Source organism: Trachemys scripta, chromosome 17 (genome assembly GCF_013100865.1).
Source record: "Trachemys scripta elegans isolate TJP31775 chromosome 17, CAS_Tse_1.0, whole genome shotgun sequence".
Lineage (NCBI taxonomy): Eukaryota > Metazoa > Chordata > Testudines > Emydidae > Trachemys > Trachemys scripta.
In genome coordinates, this window is record NC_048314.1 from 13,222,753 (window position 1) to 13,247,471 (window position 24,719).

A 24,719-nucleotide genomic window follows, 5' to 3' on the forward strand; every position below is an offset into this window, starting at 1 on the left:
TGCACGCTAGGCCAGTCACTGGCATGGGTTTTATTTGTACGCCTAATGACAGTGTAAATGATTTGCCATGGCTTGTAAGTGAGGCACAGACAGTTCAAAAAGACATGAGGGTTCTCCCCCAGTGTTCTTGTTTTATGTCCTTATGAATTCCAAGAGCTCAACCACCATGTAACGTTGAGATGAAAACCACGTTATCCTGGTCCTGGAGTTTATAATCCAGCTCGCCCTGCAGGTCAAGAAAGAATGAGAAATGGTTTAATAGGCATTTCCAAACAGAGGCTGCAAAAGAAGAACATCTCATAACAGATGCCAGAGCACTAGGGACTGCAGAGGGGGAAGATCAAGGTTTACTCCTAAGAAAGGTGAGGTGGAGAGACAGGAGAGGGAGCTCTCAGGTATTCACTGTCATGGGGAAGTGCCACTCTCAGAAGTGACTATTATATCTGCAGACTAGTTCGTGACTATTTATAGTGGGCCTGTGATGGTGGGCTGAGAGGAGAAGACATTAGCCTGTTTGCCTAGGCCACATCTGCACTAAAAAGTTAAGCTGACCCAGCTACGATGCTCTGGGGAGTTAAAAATCCACACTCCTGAGCGACATAGTGAAGCCAACTTAACCCATGGTCTAGACAGCACCAGGTGGACAGAAGAATTCTTCCTCACTTTAAGTGTAGACATAATCCTAGTGTAGCAAAAACCCCAAGGGCCAGCTCCGCTTGTTCTACCTGAGCATCCTCCTCTGGTTCACCTGAGAATGATCTTAGGCAAAACATGTCTTCACCTCCCAAGCACTCACCTTCTTATAATCAACGGCTCTCACAATTGCCCAAGGCTGTGAAGCAACATCGGTGCCCCACTAAGCAAGTGGTTATCTCAAGCATGGATGAGATACCAACTCAGTTCCCAGAGGAGTGAAGGCCACAGCTGACGGTCAGGGAGTGTGGGTGATCTTCTGGGGGACTGAATGGTGGTTTAGCCTCAGCAGGTTAGATAAAGGCTCCAGGCTTTAGAACAGCCAGCGTACATCACACGCAGGAACTCCTCCCTCCCCTTGCCCACTACTAGATGCTTAGCTTGGGGCAAGAATCTAAAATAGCTTCCCAAGAACAGCCACAAATCAGGCAGAGCAACAGAACAAAGAAAATAAAACTGAAGTAGGACTGACCATTAGTTCCCAGTCTGCATCATTGATGAGTACCAAAATTCCTGGCCGCCTGCAGAACAGAGAGAAGTGGTCAGGAAATAGGGTTGCTAAAAGCTGCAAAGAGTTCGCACCGCTGGCTGTTAAAAAGCAGATCACAAGCAGGCTGGTCTGTAAAGCGGATGCGAAAAGGGAATCATAGCACAGAGGTGGAAATAGGGACAGGCAGTGCCCTTTCTAGATCAAATAAAGGGGAAAACGAGATTGATCCCAGAGCTCGTTTGAAATCAAAAGACACCATTCACAAGAAGGCTCTGGGATGACTCCATTTCAAGACAATATAGAAAAGCCAGGTAATTAAAACCCGTGCACTGCAATCGAGTGCAGAGAGGTCAATTCAGAGCTAAGGAAAGCAATTGTAGTGCCCCTGCTAACGGTTGTAAACACCCAGGATCAACTCAGAGCTCCTGATTAGAGGCAAAGGGATTCCCCTTCTTTGATCTTCAGTGTCCTGCAATTGTCTCTCCTGCTACCAGGGGACCTGGCACACGCTTCAGCTCACAGAGACCTGTGAGGAATGTTAAACACCCAACCTCCACTCTGCAGCTGGGAGTTGCCTGCACAGCACATTGTGCTCCATTTCTTCTGGCCTTTTTCAATGGGATTGGCCCCATTTTAAAAATAAAATCATTTCCCAGCAGATCTATTTGTTGGTGCTTCTCAGAGTGACTGATCCAGGCCCAGTGATGTGAACAGAGACTGCGCTGTGCAACACAGACACACAGCTGGAACAGGGGGATGGTCTACTTGCTAAAACCTCAACCCTGCAATCTACACACAATGCTAGTACTCAAGGTGACGGGAATGGAAAGAGGCCATGAGTGCTGGGGGACCTCCTGCTGTGGGTCGTAAGGAGACAGACATTTTGTGGAATTGGGTTGGGCTTAGGTTCAGAAGGAGCTGGAGTTCTCACAGTCAGACCTGGCAAAGAGCAGACACATTGCTCCCCAATCTGGATAATTCTCTAGAATATCAACCCACCTCCCTCCACCACAGTAGTAACTTTGCACTTGCATAGTCCCTGTCATCCAAGGAAATCAATGCCCTTTACAAAGAGAGCCTCACATCCCTCCCATGGGGTAGTATTTATCCCCACTTTACAGATGGGAATAATGAGGCACAGAGAAGCTAAGTGATCTGCCTTTGGTCATACAGCAAGACAATAGAGCGGACCTTTTTTCCCCTATTCAAGTCTATGGGGTATTCTCTTCCATGTCATTCCTTCTAGCATATGCCATATTTCAACTGATATAACTTTCTTCCCGCCACCAGCAGTAACACATATGCCCTCTGCACTGGGACTTGCAGACAGGGAAACATGAACAAAGTCTTTTACATCTGTACTTACACAGTGTCCCCTTGAATAAATAATTCTGGTCTCTCTTTTAATAGATTCTGTTTGATCCACTTTAGCAGGTTTCTGATGTCCCCTGAAAGGAGAGAGAGAGAATCACAGTTTATAGACTAGCTTCCTCACCAGCACCAAATATCCCAGAGGTGGGCAAACTATGTGGCCCGCAGGACTGTCCTCCCCGGCCCTTGAGCTCCTGGCCAGGGAGGCTAGTCCCCGGCCCCTCCCCCACAGTTATGCCACCGTGTGGGCAGCGCTCTGGGTGGTGGGGTTGCATGCTCCTGCCCAGCAGCACGTCTGGCTCCGGCTGGGCGGCACAGCTGCCAGACATGCTGCTCTGAGCAGCATGGTAAGGTGGCTGAGGGTTGGATAAGGGGCAGGGGGTCCCAGGGGGCAGTCAGGGGACAGAGGCAGTTGGATAGGGCATGGCATCCTGGGAGCAGTCAGTTAGGGGCATGGGGTCCTGGGAGGGGGTTGGATGGATCAGAGGTTCTGAGGGGGGGCAGTCAGGGGGTGAGAAGTGGGAGGGGTCAGATAGGGAGCGAGGGCCAGGCTGTTTGGGGAGGCCCAGTCCTCCCTACCCGGCCCTCCATACAGTTTTGCAACCCCAATGTGGCCCTTGGACCAAAAAGTTTGCCCACCCCTGAAATATCCACTTCTGTTTCACAGGAGGTCAAAGACTAGGGCCCCAGCCCTCACTCCCCAGTTAGCAGAGATGTTATGCTCATCCTGGGACAAGGACCAATGATGGGAACAGTGCTCCATTCACTCTGTCTGGTCACAAGATGTAACCAAGGGAATAAGAGAAGGGATCCTCGAGAACCCACCCAGGTCAGCATTCACCAGGAAGGGGCATCTCCTTTGTTAGGAGGCACACACCACGCACGCTCGCACCCCCATAGACAGAGTTGGATGTGCATACCTGACCACAGAAAATGCAAAAAGCCTCCACAGTTAATGGAACAGGAATCAAACATTTAAACTGCAAACTTAAAATGTTTAGAATTAAAACAATACAAGCGTGAAGATGAGGAATTCAGTAGTCTCAAGGAGGATTACACAAGAAGCTAAGTTTGAAGCTTCTAGTGTTGGGTCTGAAACACGTACTAAAATGGATTGAAACACATAGTGAAAGTGTCTCCCTTTCTCTCTCTCTTTCCCCTACCCCCACAAAATGGCAGCATAAATTCAAAAAAGTGGCTGAACCGATTTCACTCAAGTCTCCTAAAACCATTCACCTTTGGGCTGCAACAGGCATGGATGGATACTTGCATGGCCTATAAGAATTTGTTTGAGAAACTGAAGAGGAAACTAACAAGTGGGTTAGAACGTGACCCTCCCTGGAACAGTCACTTTGTGAGACACATGCAGGATACAAACTGATGACTAGATTTGTAAATGTCCGCTCATTTTGGGTGTCTAAATTTTTGGGCATCCCAACATGAGACATCTACATCCTGGGGCTGGCTTTGTGTGTGTTAGTTTTTGAAGTGCAGAACACCCACTATGGCAAGGGAGCTCAGTGGGAGATGTGAGCATTTGCCACCTCTGAAAGTCAGGCCAGCACTTCTGAAGGTTTATACTTTTGAAAACGTAAGCCCCATAAGACATAGGCAAACATTCATGAATATACAGTCACATGCATAGACAGACATGTTAGAGATGGCGTAGTTCCACTCAAGCCCTTTGTAATCTCCTTTGGCATCACACCTTCAGCTCAGACCCTCTGCGCGCACACGCACACACACACCACACACACACACGCTTTGTTTTTATAGTTGCTTTATTAAAGCTCAGCCTTTATCTTTCTATTTCAGTAGTGACAGGACGGATTTGTCTTCATGTAAAAGGAGGAGGAGACACTGCTAGCAGGTTTTTATAGTAACAATTTTACTTTGTGAGGCAAAAACAATTTCTTTAGCGATAGCATCAGTTAATTTCCTATTGGCGAGGTGAGACGTGTCAGAGGGAGAGAATAATCCATTACAGGGTTTGGAGAAGCTGACAAATTACAATGTGGCGTTCTCCTGCATTTGCCTCTATATTTCACTGTTCCACAATCCACTTCATCATTCTGAATCTACAATCAGTTATTCTCCAGGGCTCCTTTAAAGAACCTTCTGAAAGCCCCAAAAGAGCTTTATTTGTTTCAAAGGCACAAGGAAGTGTTCCCAGTGCACAAATCCACCTATCAGCTATTAGGGCTTGAACCCCCTCTAGCTGTATCAGAGGGAATAACGGGCTGTATATGCACATCTCTCTGTTGTAAACGGCACTGTAAATATTTTCACAACCCTCTTTTACAGGCTGAGCTAAACAACTCTTTTTGGTGCAGTTGTCGCATGACTGATCCATGAAATAAATACCCTTGTAATGGGGTGACTCAGTCCTTGCACTGTGTCAGCACATTGTGTGGTGCTGTCAGGGAGGCTCCCTGGAACGGAGCTTTGTTTCTTTAGAATAAACCTACAAAGGGAGGTGCTTTCTTTCACTGGTCACATTTGTGACTCTCCCTTCATGAAGAGTAAACTCTGCTCAGCTGTAAACAGGTGTAAGTCAGTTACAGTGAATGGAGATACACCTTCCCAGGAAAAAATCCCCGTCTGTTGTAAGTGAGTGTCTCTCCACTAGGACTCCTTCCATTTTTTCCCTCTTTCACACATCCTCTGTGGCCCTGTGTTGCTGGCTTCCTCTAAAGCAGTGGGACCGACGTATTCTAGACGGCCAGAGGGGATTGCCAAGCGATGCTGCCTCCCAAAACTGGACAGTTTCTGTCATGAAGGGAAGATCTGTCTCATGGCGGCAGATTGCACTGTACATTGGATCCTCACCTACAGTCAGAGCAGGGATTTCTTTTTAACTAAATATTGGTTAGAGAAGTTTAGTTTAGCAACATGGAATCTACTGTCCTCCAAGGTGATCACTTCCCTGGAGACAGTGAGCAATAGACAGAAGGCATAAGGAGCTGGTCAGTCAGCCACCAGAACAAGAGTTAACTATGTCAACCTTCACCAAAGAATGCTGCTGCCGTGTACAGCCCCCAGGAGCTCACCCACAAACTGCTTTTGCTCCCCATCGCTATGAAATGAGCGCTAGGGAATGAGAATGACAAACAGCCCTACAGGAGGAGGAAGAAGAGTGCAAAAGGAAAAACCAGCCTCATCACGGCAACACTATGAAGGGCCTTATGCTTGTAAGCAATGCACTTGCATGAGGGCACAAAACAATGAGGTGGATGATATAGGATTCTGCTTTGATATAGTAAACAGCCTGCTCTTCTGGGGCCCTTCAAGATAGATCATTTAAAACACAAGCACACTGTACCAGGGTGGGCCATTTCCCAGGAAACACTAATTTAAGACAGGGCACTGGTAAATACTGGCTTAACCCCGGTTTAAAACAGGAAACGAAGAAAAATAATTGCATCAGCATCCAGCAAGTTCAGCAAGCACAGAATGAATCTTTTCGTACTTTGGCTACAGGCATTCAAAAGTGAGGAATAAGCTTGGTCTATCCACTACATCACAGCTGGTCTTCTGCTACAGAATGCTGCATGGCCAAAGGGACTGGTAATCTGCAACTCTGCATGTCTTCGACTGCCTAAAGCTTCAAGCCTACAACTCTGCATTATTGTTGTTTTCATAGACGACGTTTTTTGACTTGTATTTATAAAATATTGAAAACTGAACTATGAAGCATGACATGAATAACTTCCTTGAGAAAATACCAAGCCAAAATGTACAGACATTCTGATGTTCAGTATTGGACTTGCATATTATGTCCACTGCAATTTTACTTTTTATTTGTACAACCCTAAATTAATCTATGAATCTACTGCCTTTTGGAACCACAATTTGAATATGCAACTAAACCTAAGTGTAACATAGTGTACATTAATTCATTTTTAAAATAGAAAATTCCTTAAACTGGGATTAATTAGTTTTCCCCAGGGCAGTAAAAACCAAGATTTTACCTGGTAAAAGCCACACCATCCCTACACTGCACCAGCTGGACCGAGGATAGCCACCCAGAAGAAGCTTGCAATGTGGTGTGGCTGGCTTATTTCAAGACTGTCTCGGAAGATTCCCCCCACCCCTTCCATAATAAATACATTATTTTCAGCCCCATCTGTGCCTGCAGTTACAGAGCCCAGACAACACTCACACCAACACCCCTAACACATACCAACACCTCCCCCAGAAGTCTCACACATGTGCATAGGAGAATTAAATGCAACCCCATGCTCTGAGTGTCCATAGCCTCTGTTTGCCAGAAACTGGGAGTGGACAGGGGATGGATCACTTGATTATCTGTTCTGTTCATTACGTCTGAAGCACCTGGCTTGGCTACTGTTGGAAGACAGGATACTGGGTTAGATGGACCATTGGTCTGACCCACTATGGCTGTTCTTATGCAAGCCCCCCCACCCATTTATTCTTGAATATCCCCTCTGATCCAAAGAGGAATGTAACTCTCACGCCTTCTCCAAATCCCATCTCAGACTCACTTCTTTCAGCTGTTCTTCCAGCACTGAATTCTGCTCCTGCCCTCGTATTTATCTTTGCTCCTCAAAACTACCAATAATATAACAATGAAAAATGACAGATCCAAAAAGTATGCACAGACAAAATTCAAAAACTGAATAAGAATACTTAGATTGCAAGGTCTTTTGGGCAGGGACCATCGGTCGTTCTGCATTTGTACAGGGCCTGGCACAATGGGGTCCTGGTCTGTGATTGGAGCTCCTGGACTCTCCCAAAATAATAACGTGTGCAACTAAAGCACAATTCCTGCTCTTTTATTACCATGACCCTTCTCTTTCCTACAGCACCCTCCCCCACACTTTGTTACACCACGCTGTGGTGTGTATAACTTGGTTTGTAAGCTCCTCGGGCCAAGGACCTGTTTGTCTGTAAAGCACCATTCAAACGCATGGATCTGTAGAAATAATCAATTGGAAGGAAAGCCATTTAAACAGACCACCCTCTGTCCACTGCCAAGCTGAATCCTCACCATTGGGACACCAATTTTATACTTTATCTAAACTGCTTATGAAAGCGGACTCATCATCGGAACAGGAGTATTTAATATTTACAGAAGTGCAATTGCACAATGTATGCTGCCCTTTGGCGGTGACAGATCATGTATTTTGTGCAATGGCAGTTCTGTGCTGCTTATTGAACATTATACAATAAAAATAATGTTAAGAAGTAGGGAACTGGATGGCTCAGAGCATTGATAAGAGGGTCCTGAGCGGTTTTCCGTTAGTCACCACTTTAAACTCAGCCCAGTTAATAATGACCAAGATTTGTTACCATCACATGGCCCCAGTGAAATTACTTTGGTAGCTTCAGTCCAGTTCCTGGTAGACAAATATTCAGACCATAAAACCCACCATAATTACCAACAATCGGGCTAATTAGTGCTCATCTCAGCAGAGGTGCCAAGGGCAGAATGGGCCACAGAAACAGAACTACCCTCTGACCTCAGGGGAGGTCTCTGCAATTTGGGGTTGAAGCACAATGGCGGGGAACTCTGTCTCTGATCCGTGGACAGAGAGAACTCAGTCTTCAGGGCTGTCGACCCAGTGCCTTTCACCAGCACCATAGTCACAGGAATATTCTGAAGTGAATAGAAAAGCCAAGGGAAAAAAAAGCAAATGTGAGTGAAGTGACCATCCAAGTGCATCACAGGAGCTGAAAGCCACAGGGCCACTGTATACGCACAAAACAAACAGCCCAATGGGAATGAACAGATCCACGAAAATGAGCATGTTTTCAGTGACACAAAGCCACTGGCTTGTCATGCAAGTGGACAGGATAGGAGAGCTGCAGTGAGCGTGTACCCAAATCCCAGGCTTGTTTTTAACCCACACAAGCTGCAGTATAAATATCCCTGAATGTGGTTGAAAGATCTGCATAGTCTCCAGCGTGGTCTCCTCCAAAGTCTGATCTGTCACATCTAACTTTTCTGTCCGGAAGAATCAGTGAGTATCCTCTTAGAGAAAGTGACCTGGGACTCCATCTTAGTTCTGCCTCCTACAAACTCCTGGGCTCATTTGCACCCTCAAAACCATAGCTGAAACCCATAGATCTTTCACAGCTCAATAAAGCCTCCTGGTCCTGACGGACTCATCTGTGATAACTCAGCAGAGAGAAAACAGTCATGGCAGACAGGTGCCTGGAATAAGAAACACAGGGCCAGCTTTTCACTGCGAAATCTCACCAATCATGTAAACACCCAGAAACCCTAAACACTGCCCTGAAACACATACTCGCTGATCTTGCAGTAACATAATATCAGTGAACGTGAAAACGCAGCCCTCCACTAACAAAGAAGCTGTATGAACACACATAGGGCTGTGTGTGTCACTGGCAGATTTACACACACAAACACAACATACATATGCATCTCCGCACCTCCCCCCGCATGCCCCTCATACATTAACGAGCAGATGCACAATCCAACCCTCCCGCTAAGGCTTCCAGAGGGTGTATTTTCAGTAATATCCTTGTCTTGGGTGCAGAATAGGAAGCCTATTTCAGGAAAACAGGGGACTCTTAAGGCCTAGACACCGGAAAGTTCCTTTCTGGTTTGGAATAAATAAGATGTATGCAGCCCTGCTCACCGAGGGGTCAGTGTTGCAACAGCGCAACCGGTTTTCTCGGGCCACCTTTCGGACACCTCCCTATGGGGCACCATTTCTCTGACCCAGAACACAATCGTTCATCATCCTGACCATGGCTCAGCTCCAATTTGTTGAGGTCACTAACTCTGGCCAAGTGCCATCCCACCCACATTCTCAGCCACTGGCCTGTAACCATGACAGAGTCCCCTCTTTGCATGCCTCTTCCATCATTCCCGCTGCCTGGATGGGAAGAGAATTTGTAACCCCTTTGCCAGGTTAGGTGGCTTATTTTTCAAAATATAAAACATCCCCAAAATACACCACTCAGGCAGGCGAGTGCCTTGTCCATTTTACTGAATTCTAATTAGCACAAGGGCCACAATGTTATGAAAGGGCCCATTGTAAAAATGGATACAAGGGGTTCCTCAGGCTAGTTAATGTGCAAAGTGAACCTCCGAAGCAGATGGTGGGGTACCATAAGCTGCAGCAGAAGGCCTGGAATGGCTTATATAAGCAGAATCAGAGGGAAAGGGTTAAACTCTGGCTACATCTACACTGTAGCGCTTCTGGTGAAGATACTCTAAGCTGACAGAAGAGGGCTCTCCAGTTGGCTTAATTACTCCACGTCCCACGAGAGGCGGTAGCTATGTCGGCAGGAGAGGCTCTCCTGCTGACAGAGTGCGGTCTATACCGGCACTTAGGTTGGTATAACTTGCATCACTCTGAGGTGTACCGGAGTAAGCTCTAGTGTAGACAAGGTTTCAGACTCAAGGCATGGTGACCACAGCAAGGCCAAGAGAAGTTTCGAATCCGTTTTCACTGACATCTTCTGAGCCATTTCTGATATGTATAGGAAAAAAAAGACTTCAATCTGGATTCTATTAACAGGGAGCTTTTAGTGACTTTGGAACCATCAGCTTCTGTGCGTTAGAAGAGAATGCCTGGGTCCTGCTTACGATCTCCTGGCAGAGATAACTCTCTCCCTCCCCGCTACCACTTTTAACTGGAAGGGAGGGCCCACATTAGTGCTTCCTCCATTCCCTCTTATCCACAGCACAGGAAGAGACCAGATGCTGCGTTCTTCCATAACTCTTCTGTTAGCTTGGATGGAGGACCTCAGTCCTGGGCCCTGCATTCAGAGGAGTTCTCGGCCCTGTCAGTCATCAAGGAACATGTGGATCATGGGATTTTCTGTCAGCTCTTGTAAACGACAAGGGATCACTCAGATCCCAGGATCTCACATTCCCTCCAGTTAGCTGGTAGGGAGATCATAAATTCTAGGGATCTTCGATCCCATTTGCCACCCAGCAGCTAATCGCCAGATCCAAAGTGCTTCCATCAGTTCCTGGCATTTCTAAAGGGATTTGATCTTCTGCATAAAGCTAATCCCGCCACACTGCCAAAAATCAGAGTTTCTAATCTTACAACACCCAACGCTATGGTCACTTTAAGGCTTATGAATAAACGCCAGTGCACTAAACCATCTCTTTTTATTAGGATCATGGATCACTAGCAGCGGTACATGGTCCAGTCTCTTGTTCAAAATTATCTAAGGAAGGAGCTAAGGAGAATCTTACAAAAAGAAGGGACAATAGGTGGCGATTATATTCCACAGGCATTGAAGGCTGGATTAGGAATCAGAGAAGTTAGAAATGATGACCAGGTAACAGGGCTCTTCTAGTTTCTCTCTCTACTAGTGCAGGATTATTCCCAATGGAAGACTGTTTAGGGCTTTCTCCAGTCTAGTTTTAAAGGGCTCAGGGAATGTGGTGCTTCCCACACATCCCGTAGGAGATTGTGCCATAGCTTGCAAAGTTAGGAATCTTTTTACCAATAGCCTAAATTCTCATTTTCTTAACTGCATCCTATCAACCCTAGTTAGACAATACTGCATCACCCTAACTATAACCTCTTCCTGACATAAAGAAGTGGGTGTTCCCACCTTGCCACAAATACCTCATCTATTTCTCCATTCATCTCTTCTGCACAACCTGGAATTGTTGTGGATTAATCTGTGTGAGCCACTCAGGCAAATTCCCTGACAATTCAAATAAAGTATTACTAAATGCAGACAAAGTCTATTTTAAACCTGCTGTGGAAATGAACTTTCCTCATTTCCCTGACTGTGTTGGGAAAGAAACAGTGGACAGAGAGGAAATCTAACCACTAACACCAAAGACTATGTGGAATTATACACCCAAGACTCACTGCCCATGGAGGAATGTAACTATTCATACAGAAAGACTGCAGAGGGATCCCTCTGGTCACACTTGCCCTGGCAACATGTATTCATACAGAAGCCTGAAGAGGGACTTCCTTGGTATAGGCTCACTCTGGCACCGTGAGTTGGGCAAGAGTTTCTTGCCCTGACTCCTCACCCTCTTCCCATCAGCTTTAAGAACTAGTGATTTTTTTATGGCTTGGTAGGATTAGTGGGGGAGAATAACGGATGTCCCGTTCAAATCGCTATTATGACTTTATTCCTCTGCAATACAAAAGCCACACAATTATCTGTGCCAGTCCTTGCCTCTCATTTTCAGCAGTTACTTTGCTAACGTTATATTTTCATATACAGCAAGGACCATTAAACCAATTCCCCCTCCCACAGAAACACCAACCTCCTCAGCCTTACTTGAAAGGGGAAAAGAAAGAGCGCGGATGGGGGAAGGGGAGGAAGATTTACAATTGAATGGAGGTAAGAATGGAGCAGTTTGTGGGATAAAGGGGCTGCAGAAGGAGCTTTACAGATGTGCAGAGGGACGGCGTCTCATTGTTTAATTAAGCAGAAAGTGGCTCTTTTGAAAAGCAATTTTGCACAGGAGCTCTGAGCTCAGCAAACAGCTCCTGTGAGTGAGGGCAGGAGGAGAAAGGAACAGCTGGCACCGGGAACCGTGTGAAACGCATGCTAAGCAGTTTAAAGGGCCAGGAACCTCCTCATCAGCCTATGCTCTGCTGCCATCCTTTAAACAGTGGTGTCATGACAGCAAATACCACCAAGAGAAAAGGAGTGAGGGTGGGGGTTGGGTGGTAGGGGATAGAAAGGTTATCCTAATAGGTGCCTGTGCAGGAACACACTGGCTGGGAAGGACAGAAAAGCCAGGCTTTGTTATCAGAGGGATTTGGTCACACAGAAGAGAGATGGGCTTCTCAGTGCCTGGGAAGTTCCTTCTACGAGTTCAGATTAATCAGATTCATGGCAGAGGGGTAACGCAGCTCCCATTACACGAAGCCTAGTAGGAAAGCACTGAGATGACTCCTGCAAGAGAATTTTAATTTTTCCATCTTTCCTTCTAACAACGAAGAACTACAAATGAATCCGCTCAATTGGCCCCCTTATAAATAACATACCCACTTCACTGGGACAACAGCCAGGAAATACTGCATACCAGTGATTCAACGGGGAGATGGCACAACTAGGCAGAACAGATTAAAGGGCCCAGCCACACAACCCAATCTACCCTGGCTGGGACATATTAATGAGGCTTGGTAAGCCAGTCACATGACCATGGTCAAATATTGTCAAACATTCCAACAAGAAAGCCCTGATAGAGACAGCAGCCTACCTTTTTAATTGCATCACGGTGTTATTCTTTCGGTTTTTTAGAACTTCATTTCATTTTTTGGAGTTGAAAACTCAATTAAGTAACTCGGTTTTTGTAATTAGGCACAAGTATCTAAGGCTAAGCCTAAACCTATTGGAGACAACAAAGTCTTACTCTTTTTTGTTACTATTGGTACTATTCTAATAAGTCATTGCTTTAAAATATTTGACTGGTCAAATCAACCATTTATATCTGGACCGGTCAAATGCCCAAACTGAATAGTAACGTGACAGTGCCCTGATAGGGTCACAATATGGATCCCCCCTGACATAGAAGATCTGGCTGTGCAGACTGGCCTTGTGAAAGAGGGGTCTTGGAGTCAGGACTCCCAAATTCTAATTCTACCTTTATACTAACATGAGATGCTCTCTCTGGTAAGTCACATGACCTCTGCGCTTCAGTTTTCCCCCATCAATATATACATACTTCACTAGCCCATTGCGGTGTTGCAAGGAAGAGAATATTCACATATTCCTTGGAAAGCGCCATATCAGGTGGTTTGGAAGGATTCGATTTATTTTAATGTCCGTGGATTAAGTCAATTATTTAAGTTTTTAATTTGACAAAACTTTGCCCTACCAGAAATATTTTAAACGTTCATTTCAAAACATTTAGAGAGAAGGTAGGAGTAATCAACTCAATAAGAAATCAGTATTTGGAATGATTTTTATTGCTGACAGCCAAATGATATCACCACCATTATTTTGCACTTCTAGACAACTGGTGCCATCTTGTACACTCAATTCTACCTATCTTCCTGGCACTCGGGTACCACATTCAGGTCAGACTATCCCCTAGTGCACTGTATCTGAACTATTCTGTTCATATTTTGGGGCCTTATCCTGAGAGATAGACTCCCTCTTCTGAGGTGCTGAGTGACTAATTCCAACTGATTTCAACAGAAGTGAAGAGCACTCAGCACCTTGCAGGATGAGGTGCTTGGACTGTAAATCCCTCGGCGCATTTCCTGTGTCTCAGATAGCACCATGCACAGTCAAACTCAACAAATACATTATTTTAATTTTCCCTCTCTCAAAATTGTGATTAGCAATGGATTTTTCCCCTATGAGATTTTGAGTAAATGGGGAATAGATATGATTACTGAAATTTATGGATTACAATTTTATCCTTCCAAATCTTTGAATGCCAAGTACTCTAACAAATCTAGAAGCTTCAGATTGGTCATTACAGCACACGATCGACACTTGGAACTTTTGCTCCAAAAGCACAGATGCCTGCCACTTAAAGGAAAAATCTTCATGATCGTTAGCAGTGCAGAGCCTATGATACAGAGCTGAGCAGCTCCTTGCACAACAGCCAGAGCCTCTTTAATCAGTGCTCTCACCTGAGCATACAAGATCCAGTGGTAAGAGCACAGCAGTGAGTCTTTCTAGTTACTCTTAGCCAACATAACATCCCGGATTTGAACCTGGGACTCTGCTGCAGGGGTTAAACGATGCTCGTTATTTTCCCATCCTTCTAAACACAGTCAGTTACATTCTCATGACCATAGACAAATCCAGCACTGTAAACCCAAGTGGGATGGAGGAAGGACCTCAGACATCACTAGCAGCAGCATTCATACAATGCTCTATTTGATTGCCGAAACACGAGGTTAAATAAGTTACTGTGGTTTGTTTCAGGGGGATGCTGCCAAATACATTTGCAGTGTTTTTAATTTAAAGTTTCTTTTCTTTATGCTCCATTGTTTCCAATAGCACCTTCGATGCTTGAAATTAAGGTTTACTTTCCGAGTCAATTTAATCCTCTCTCCATGTGACAAATATCTCCTTCGCTGCCCTCTCCCACCTAGCAATGTTTTTTTTACGCAGAATAAGTCAGAGCTAGCTCCTTTAATTTCTCTTAAACTCATTGATAATGCTGATAATCAAAATTGTCAGCACAGCTTTGGGACAAAGGTTCTTATTTAACTGGTGCTCTTCTTTCTGCACAGATCTGCAGCGCCCGAGAAAAATATGATATGGTCTCACAAAGTATGGTGACGTGTGTACACGTACACACACCCACACACAAACCCTTTTTTCATATGTTCCTCAGGGGCAACATGATAAAATCTCTTCAAACCCCAGATAGCAAAGACAGCTGCTGCCACATGGCTCCATACATGGCCTTCTGTGGTCCCATTTGCAGCTCCCTCCCATCTGCCCACCTTAACCTCCTCCAGACCCTCTTCCCCTCTGGCCAGTTAACACAAGAGGAGAAAGGGTTTAGAATCCAACCACATTTTCACCTAGTGCCTAGACTCAGGAGATTTGCATGTGGTAATCTCACTAATTAAATATAAAACCAATTTTTATAATTCAGAGAGCACTAGCCAGGTCAAATTTGGAGCACAGACTATTTTATTCATTTATACATTCTTCCCTATTTGTTCACTTAGCTCCCCATCCCCCTGCATCTGGGTGTTGTACAAAATGTATAAACAATTAAAATATAGTTGGGTCCAATGTCCCAGAGAGAAGCAGTTGCTCTGCAAAAAAAAAAAAAAAAAAAAGGGACAAAAAATAACCCAAGAGGAAAGGAAGCGTAAGGAATGGCAAAACAGCCAAAAATACACTTGACAACTAATAGAAATCAGTTAAAATGGGATTATGATCCTAGTACTCATGAGATCTGTTCATTCATGGTTTCTTCAGTACACTAGGAGATGAACATATGGTATAAAGTAAGTGACTACACAGGAGACACTGAACATGGTGAGTTAAATTCTTTAAATACACAAGACCCAATGATGCAGTCCTTACTCAGTCAAAACTCCCAGAGAAGTCAAGGTGAGTTTTGCCTGAGTTAGGATTGATGGATTGTGCTCTTTATTTTCCACTGAGAAACACATTTTCATTTCCCCAGAGAGAGCTGCATTAACTGGTTTATTGTTAATAATCCCAAATGTTTTCCTTATTAACATGATCAGTTAGGGAATTTATAGAATTTCTTCTTCACACAGTTTTTCTGATCTAACCCTGCTGATGATGCTCTCACCTCTGAAGTGCCCACAGCTTCCCACACCTGAACTATTGTCCCATGTACCAAGAGAGCCTGAGTAAGCAAGATCTTCAGGGAGGGAATTTTTTTTTATTAAAAAAGGCTAAATTCAACTCCCATTGAAGTCAATGGAAATCTTCCCAATGGCTTCAAAAGGAGCTGGATTAGGCCCTTTGTGTGTTGTATGCTGCACCATGGACATCTATCAGGCTGCAGAAACTAGGGACTCATGCTCTTATCCCTGCTAGATAGGGGCACCCTGCACTACCCTCAGATAGAATTAGAATACCTTATCATTCCTTTCTAACTGAATGCCTGTTCGTTGTCTGAAGACTGACAGTGTGTTAGACTATGAACAAATATTCTAAGCCAAACATCATCTGAAGACAAAAACAAAAACACACCCAATATCCTAGCCCAAGATGTTTACAATCCAAATAAATTAATAGTCTGCCACTTCTTTAGTGCTTTTCATCCAGGGACATCAAGTGCTTTTCAGACATTAGAATTTAACCTCAGGACACCCTTGCGATGTCTGGCAATAGTACCCCCGTTTTAACACAGGACAGAGAAGTTGAGTGACTTGCTCCATGTCACGTAGCAAGTCAGTGTCAGACTCAAGGACAGAACCTAGAGCTTCACAATCCCAGGCCTGGTCTTTGACCACATCCTCCTCCATCTCAATGCTTCTATTCCTTTTGAATTATATATAGCTTATATTCAGGATCAAAAGTTTACTTGTCCTGAAAGCATTTGCACTGGCCTCTAAATATTTCTAGGCATGGCAGGAAGATCTCAGGCCTTAAAATACACAGCATGCAGATTATATTTACAACCAATCTCTCATGAACTGCTAAAGTTGATTGATCCTTGACATCATTTCTAAGTTTATAATTCCAGGTTTCAAATGACATAAAGCTTTACTATCGAAGAGTTTTGGATACATCGGCTGCTAAAAAAAAAAAAAAAAAAAAAAAAAAAATCACAATGCAAATGAAGTGTGGGCAAGTGTCGAGGGGAGGACATTAGTAATGAGAATGATGTTGATATCCCGAATCACTAAGGAAATAAATTAATGTTGTATAATCACTGGAACAGTCACTGGTCACTCAGTCTAGCAGTGTTTTGTTTTTTATTATCTGCAGGACTGAAAAGAGGATGTCCTGCACGCAAGGCCAGCGTAATTTTCAAGCCCTAGCTTTGTCATGCTTGTCTGTGTGGTTTAAGTATATTCAGTTGTTTTAAATTAAAATCAAGAGAGTGATATTCCTATATAAGCACAAATAAAACTGGCTAACAGGCAGCTTCATGGACTGACCAAGGAGAATACACTTCATGAAAATATTTAGAGGCTGCTGTGTATTAACAATATTCAGAGGGGAGGGCAAAAAATCTTTGAGGAAAGGAACTCATTTTGTGGTTGCCTGGAGAATGGAAAAGGTGCTCAGCTTATTTATGTTTTGTATTTACTTTGAGGGTTAACCATTGTCTGCCAAGCTAGCCAATCAATAAAAGCATGGCTGAAACTGCCCTAAACCACATTGATTCCAGTTGTAAACTGAATAACTGCTGTACAAACCGACTCTCTTTTTCACAGGCATTTCATTTGCGGTCATTCTTTCGACTTATTTGAAAAGCTCTAATACTCACAAGGCTCTGGTTGACAGGGCAAGGTCACCTGATGTTTTTTAACGCCATCAAACAAAAGCTCTGCTCCACCTCTGAAATAAAAAGAGAATGCACAACTCATGCTTTGTTTTATTTTCAAGTGTCAGAAGTTATAAATGGGGTAGTTTACAATGCAAAAAAAAACAGAGAGAAAACAAAATGGACCGGATTGTATTTCAAGTAGGACAATTGTCTGTCTTTGTCTATTTGGCCTGTAAGCACTTTGGGGCAGTAACTGTCTCTTACTATTAGTTACTTGTATGGCTAGCTATGGACCAGGACGCACTGTGCTAGGCACTGTACAAACCAAGGACAGAAATATGGTCCCTACCTCAAAGAGCTGACAGTCTGCTTGTACAGTGCCTAGCATAACAGGACCTCAAACTCAGTTGGGCCTCTAGACAGTACTGTAATACAAATATCATATTATAAACTCACATGCTCTAATACCGTGCCCTTCTGTAACACTTTTATCCAAGGATCCTAAAGTACTTTACTAACCTCAAAACACCCTGTGGAATCGGTACTATCCCCAGTTTACAGATGGGAAAACACAACTTGTGCAAGGTCACACAGCAAGTCAGAGGCAGAGCCAAGAGGATAATCCTGGAGTCCTGGCAGTTCCCTCTTGGTCTAGCCACTACACAACTCACCCTCCGAAGCATTACAGCAGAAACATATGCGCAGTGTGAGTAGCAAACAAAACAAGGGACTCTGCATGCAAGTTGTACAAAATATCACTCATCACATGCTTCACCCTCTGCACTTGCTCTCTTTTGAAAGAGCCAGTTCAAAGTCTGTGTCCTGATATTTAAACACTCCCAGAGAGATCACCTCTCCCTCTGCGACCATTATATTACAATCCACCAGCACAATTAAAACATTGATCAATAAGCAGAGCTTTGGGAGCGTAGGAGGCAGTACTTTCTCAGGAGCGGATCCCAGACTATAATAATTTTGGGATTTCAATGGGATTTGGGTACCTAACTCCCTTAGGCCTCTTTGAAAATCCCAGGCTAAATGCAAAACTCATTTCAGTGGCTTAGACTTCCCTCAAACTCTCCAGTGAAGAAAGTATGATTCTACTTTACAGCCCCAATCGATTCATTTCTTGAGAATACAGGACTGTAAGAACCATCTGTACGAAGAGGGTTACCAAACTGGACTAGGAATCCGGGCTTTATTCCTGGACCTGCCACTAACTTCTCGTGTGTTGCCAATTTCCCCATTTATGAAATAGACAATTAACCATCGCAGTAAAGTGTTTGAGGCTTTATTGTTTATGAAGTGCTCTGTGCTGAGGAGGACTCCAAGACAGCCCCATCTTACTGATTTGATAACTCACTGTCATAGTGGTACCTCACTCGAAAGCACGGATATATCTGAAGGGATAACCTCATCTGAAAAGGCAGAGATTTTGGCAGTGCTGCAAAGGCATCAAAAGGTATTTTCCAGCAGGCCAGGACTGACTCACGAAACGGTCCATGAGATTAGTGGTATCAGATGACAGAACAAGGAGCAATGGTCTAAAGTTGCAGTGGGGGAGGTTTAGGTTGGATATTAGGAAAAACTTTTTCACTACGAGGGTGGTGAAGCACTGGAATGGGTTACCTAGGGAGGGGGTGGAATCTCGTTCCTTAGAGGTTTTTAAGGTCAGGCTTGACAAAGCCCTGGCTGGGATGATTTAGTTGGGAATTGGTCCTGCTCTGAGCAGGGGGTTGGACTAGATGACCGCCTGAGGTCCCTTCCAACCCTGATATTCTATGAACATTGAAGGACCTCAGCCCACACCCAGCAGAGCACACCAGACAACTGGTAAAATGCAGGTGAAAGTTTGCAAGGAAATAGCAAGCATGCTGAAAATGGGACTAATAAGAGTTTAACAGTCCCTGGGCTTCTCTAATTATGGTCCCTGAAAAGGAGGGGAACAAAGGGTTTTGTGTTGATTACAGAAGGCTTAAGGCTGTCTTGGTTCCTGATGCATACCATATGCCCAGGATCAACAACATGCTAGACACCATAGACAGGGTAAAGTTCCTGAGCGCCCTAAATTTAACAAAGAAGTATTGTCAAATTCCTTAAACACCGAGGTGAAGGGGGGGGGGGAGAAAATCTGCCGGTGTTACTAATTCAGGACTTTTTGAGCTCAAGTGTTACCTTTTGGGTTAATCAATGCAGGAGCCACATTTCAAAGGCTTGTAAACCAGTTGTCAGCTGGGTTACAGGATTTTGCTTGGGCCTACGTAGAGGACATTACCATCTTCAGCTACTCCTGGTCGGATCATAAAAACCCAGTTGGGAATTGTGCTGAAGAAATTCAAAGATGCTAGTGTCACAGTAAAAATGTCCAAGTGTAAAATGGATGCAGCCAACATCCCTTATCTAGAAGGTCATTTGGAAGAGGGGGCCAGATTTGCCCAGATCTATTGAAAGTAGAATTCACTGTTAACTGGCCTGTACCAGAAATCAAAACACAAGTTCAGTCTTTTATAGGCTTGGAGAACTATTACCACCAGTTTGTGGAAGGATTCAGCAACATGGTGTCTGCTATCACAGACCTGTGCAAAAAGAGAAAACCTAACACGGTGCTGTGCACAGCAGCCTGTCAGAAAGGGTGTGATAAAGCAAAGAAAATCCTAAAGCCTATTCTGGCCAGACCAGATTTTGAACTGCGCATCACCGCTTCTGACACAGGCCTGGGAGTCGTACTGACACAAGCAGGTGAAGACAATAAAAAGCATCCTATTACTTTCCTAAGTAAAAACCTGACCCCTGGTGAACAGAATTCCTCTGTCATAGAAACCGAATGTTATGCAATTGTGTGGGCGGTCAAGCAGTTAAGGCCTTACTTATTTAACAGGAAGTTTAGGGTCCTAACAGCCCACTCTCCGTTGGTATGGCTACACAGAACAAAAAGTACCAGCTCCAGACTGAGACACTGGAGGTTAGCAGTGCAGGAATATGAAAATTGTACATATTAAAGGCCAAGAAAATGTGGTGGCAGCTGCACTGTCCAGGCAAGAGGGCTCCAAGCTGATGCATATGGATTAGCCAGGGGCTGATCCTACTGCATTAGTGTAAGAAGGGAGGTTTGACCCAGGGACCTCGATGTCAACTGAGAGGGGATGCTTGGGGTTTTACAGGGATCTGCTGAGCCTGAGCATAATAATTTACCAAAGGATGACATGTAAGGTGTCTACAAAGAACCAGTAGCTTACTGGTCATCATAGTCATTGCATCTATGGACAGGTAACATTTATGTTATACATCTATATTGGAAATTATGTTCTTAAAGCCTTGAAGTTAAAAGTAAGCCACCAGTTGGTGACAGGCCTTGAACAGATTTTGTTCAGACAGGTAGCAGGCAGGATATACTTCTTTCTCTCTGTCTGGTCAAGTGTATTGTGCACTGTATTTATTGCAATGGAGGCCTATTTGCATTACCGAGCCCGATATTAGACAAGAGATTGCAAAATACAAGAGCGGAGAGCTGTAGGAAAAAACTAAAAGCAGTGGGGTATCCTGTTTAGGAGTAAAGACAATGGATTTGGGGGTATAACTGGGGTACTGAGTTACACCCTAGATCCTTCACTGAGGAGATGAACGGTCAGTGGGTTCTGTCTTATGAAAGGAGGTCACAACCAACCCAGCTGGAAAACACTGCAAAGACTCTGGGTGAGCTAAACTTCACTAAAAAGGAAATTATCTTGTTAATGAAGTCTAGGCTCTAGAATGTGTGTTACGATTTTATTTTACACTTAACTTTGTTTCCAATACTTTTACTTGCCACTTCTCTAACCTCTATTTTTGTTAAATAAACTTTTGCTCATCTTCCATTATAAACATATCTAAGTGCTATGCCACTTTAATAGTGTAGCTGTGATCTAAGGTGTAACTAGTAAGCTGACTGACTTTGTTCCTTTGTGAACAGTGAATCTGGGAATGTCCATTGAAAACAGGGGCTGGACACTCCAGGGGGACACTTGGCGGTTGGAGAGTACCTAGTGCTAACCTGCAAAAGGACAGCAGAGCCTGTGCAGGCTAAGAAGGGAGTGATTTTGTTGCCAGTGGAGTCCAGGAGCTGACTCTAGGCAGACACAGACAAGGCTTTCTCATGCTATGGGCAGATGGTAGTGAGGTGCCTCACAACCATGGGTACGCCTGGGAAGTGTCCCAACATTATACAAGTGCAACATCGGACAATATATGCTACTGACTCAGTTCTGCTTCCTGAGGCCAAGAATTTAAGAATTAGGTGCCTAAATGAAGATTCAGCCAGCTAAGTATAAGGCTTGATTTTCAGAAATGGTGAGCAACCAGCAGCTCCCAGTGAACTCAAGGGAAACTAGCCAGTTCATCACTCTTGAAAAATCAAGTCATTTCAACCCCTAAACCCTTAGACAGACAACTAATTTTGAGACAATTTTTAACATCTTGGCATGAGTGATTCTGCCTGAAGTATAGGTGCTGCTGGAGGCCCATGCCCCATCAGTATTGAATTTGGAGATATTTGATGATGGATTCATCCAATAGATTCATAAAAACTACCAAACTCTATGCAGATACCATTTAATCCTTAGAAAGATTCTCTGTCTTAAAACGCATACAATATTTTATAACTTTTTTACTATTCAGACATACAAGTATGAGTCATTGGTACCCTGCATTTCTCACAACCATGTAGATTAAAAATTGCCTCAAAAAAAAAAAAAAAAAGATGTATTTTAAAAGCAAACATGTGAATAACATGGAAAACAACGAGTCTACATGTGACTAAGTCCCTTTAAATCCAATATCTAAAAATGTCACACTAGGAGTTTTTCTTGGCTCTGCTATGGAAGCGCACAACAGAACCTTTGTTATGCTCTCAGCAGTGCTACTTATATGCAGTGACACTCCTAAAGACTGCTCTGTTGGTGTTCTTCCACCAGCTCACAAAAAAATGGAAGCAGCAATTATTAACTTTAGCCGAGATTCTTGTGAGAGAACAAGTCACAGTAATTATATGAAAAACATTTTTTTATGTAACGAAAACAAGGTCACACTGTTATTGTAGAAATGTAGATGGCGAGATAAGGTCCTTCTGTAATGCGCTAACTGTGGAGAACTCAGCTGTGATTTACACATAGAGAGCTCATTTATGCATTTCCAAGGGAAGCAAAAATGCTTCTCACTCTTCTGAGAAAACGAGGAGAGTTTCTGCAGCTGGAAGTGGGGAAAGATTGAGGAAGGGCCTCTTACAGAGAAGGGCATTTAAAGGGTTATGAAGATTGTGTACGTGTATAGGGATGGGGAAACCAACCAAACCTTTTAGCTTTTGTAAGAAAAAGACTTAACAAAATGTAAGCCCAAGACAAATGTTTGTAAATTTCCAATTTAAACAAAATGTTTTAAAGTTTTTAAGTGTCCAGCAATCCAGATATTACAGCAATGAGAACCTGAAAATAAAATGTGATAATAAATAACGTGAAGCTGACATTACTAGTTTACTTTATCTGAGCTGAAAGAACTGCAAAAAGCAAACAGCATATATGTTGAAAAATAAAGTTATAAAAAATATTTCAATTTTAAACAATTTACTATACCAAAGGAAAAGGAAATGATTTATAATCTATTTTTGACATTCACAATGGGATAATCCATCAGTAAAAACAACCTCCCTCCCATTGTTCAGTGAGTGAAGAACAGGGGTTTTCTCTAGGATAAAACCATCTCAGTAATCCTGCCTGAGAACTGTGGTATCAACTATGGCATTAACAAACAAAAACACTTTGGGGAAACTGTACCAGTCTTCTGAACTAAGACCTCACTTGTACCACCAGTGCCCAACACTTCCCGTTCAGTTGTGCATGCTCTAATTTGACAATGGCAAATCCTTGGGCAATTACAAGACTGAGGACTTTAACAGCGACAGACAGTAATTGGTACACAAGAGCCTACAAAACTAAATGGGAGGTAGAAAGTAGTGACCAACAGAGAGGCTGGTCATTAACATAGGAAGGAGGAACAGAATAAATGTTATAAAACCCTGAAATATCAGTACTGGTCCTTACTGAGTCTTGTTTTCAATTAAATTGTAAGTGCCTCTGAACAAGTTGTGTGTCTTTCTGTGTTTTTACAGCACCTAGATCAAAGGGTACCTCGAGTGCTACAATACAAAATGAAACTACACAAAGCTTCAGAACTGTTTTTCTAAAACATATTGCCTCATCTCCGTAAATGTGTTGATTGTTTAACATAATTTGTCCTTGTGCCAACAATGAATGATGACAGAAGTCCTGCATTTTCTGAAAACCTGGGTAGTCACATGTTAATCACGATCCATTCAACCCATTACTGAAACCCCACTGCCCCTCTCACATCTGGTTTCCTCATTGATTAGTGCAGACCAGCTCCCCTCCTATCCACTCCCTCATTGTAGATCCCTTCAAGGCACCTTTTAAAGCCTCTCCTTCTTGTGATGGCCCCGTATGTGTTTCAATAGGATATTTAAAATCCTCCTTATGAAAACTGTACCACCTAGAAAGCATTCCCTGAAACTAACTTTCTGCAAGACAAAAATGTCAGGTTTAAAATGACGCTTTGCTCCCAAACAGCAGGATAGACGATTCCTATTTTTCTTCTCATCCCCCTTGAGAAGAGCGTTCTAGTCTGTGCTCCAAGGCAGTGACAACACACCCAACCACAACCCTTATCCCTCCAAAACCCGGTAACCCCCCTAAACTCCCAAACAGCGTCATCACCTCTAGTACCAGCCTCGTTCTCCAGCCCCTGTTCTCCAACCCTGCGTTATAATCACCCAGGATCTTGCCCCCCCACCTTGGCTCCCACAACCACCCCACGAGGTGCGTCTTTTCTGCCCCAAACCCTCACACTTCCTCCACCCTTCCCCCACGACCCTACGCTAGCCCCCTAACCCCAGACCGCCTTGCCGCGGCCCCTAGTACATTGGTCTGGCCACCAGGCACCCCAGCTCCTGCCTGCACTGGTGCCCCCACAGCTCCAGGCCCATCAGGCTCTAGGTCCGTGGCCAGTCAGCGGGTCCCCGGATCTCCTGGCCCACCCCACGGGCGAGCACCCACAGGAACGGCTCCCACGGGCCCCCACACGGCACAGCCGCTCCAAGGACCCTGCCCCAGGCCCCTCGCTGCAGCCCGGCCACACTCACCCAAACTCCACCAGCAGGGACATGGGCGCCGCCATCTTAGGGGAGGGGAAACACGCTGCTCAACCCGGAAGTACATCCTCATTTCCGGATACATGAGG

At 44.2% G+C, this 24,719-nt stretch overlaps 1 protein-coding gene across 1 annotated transcript; it reads right to left on the reverse strand.

The window, feature by feature from the left end:
- Window positions 1–24,719, reverse strand: URM1 (ubiquitin related modifier 1). The gene is made up of 5 exons (XM_034751978.1): window positions 24,622–24,719; window positions 17,436–17,506; window positions 2,550–2,631; window positions 1,166–1,214; window positions 1–226 (listed from the first exon to the last, which is right to left on the reverse strand). Exons 1-5 carry the CDS (start codon window positions 24,654–24,656, stop codon window positions 158–160), a joined length of 306 nt encoding a protein of 101 aa, XP_034607869.1. The 5' UTR covers window positions 24,657–24,719; the 3' UTR covers window positions 1–157.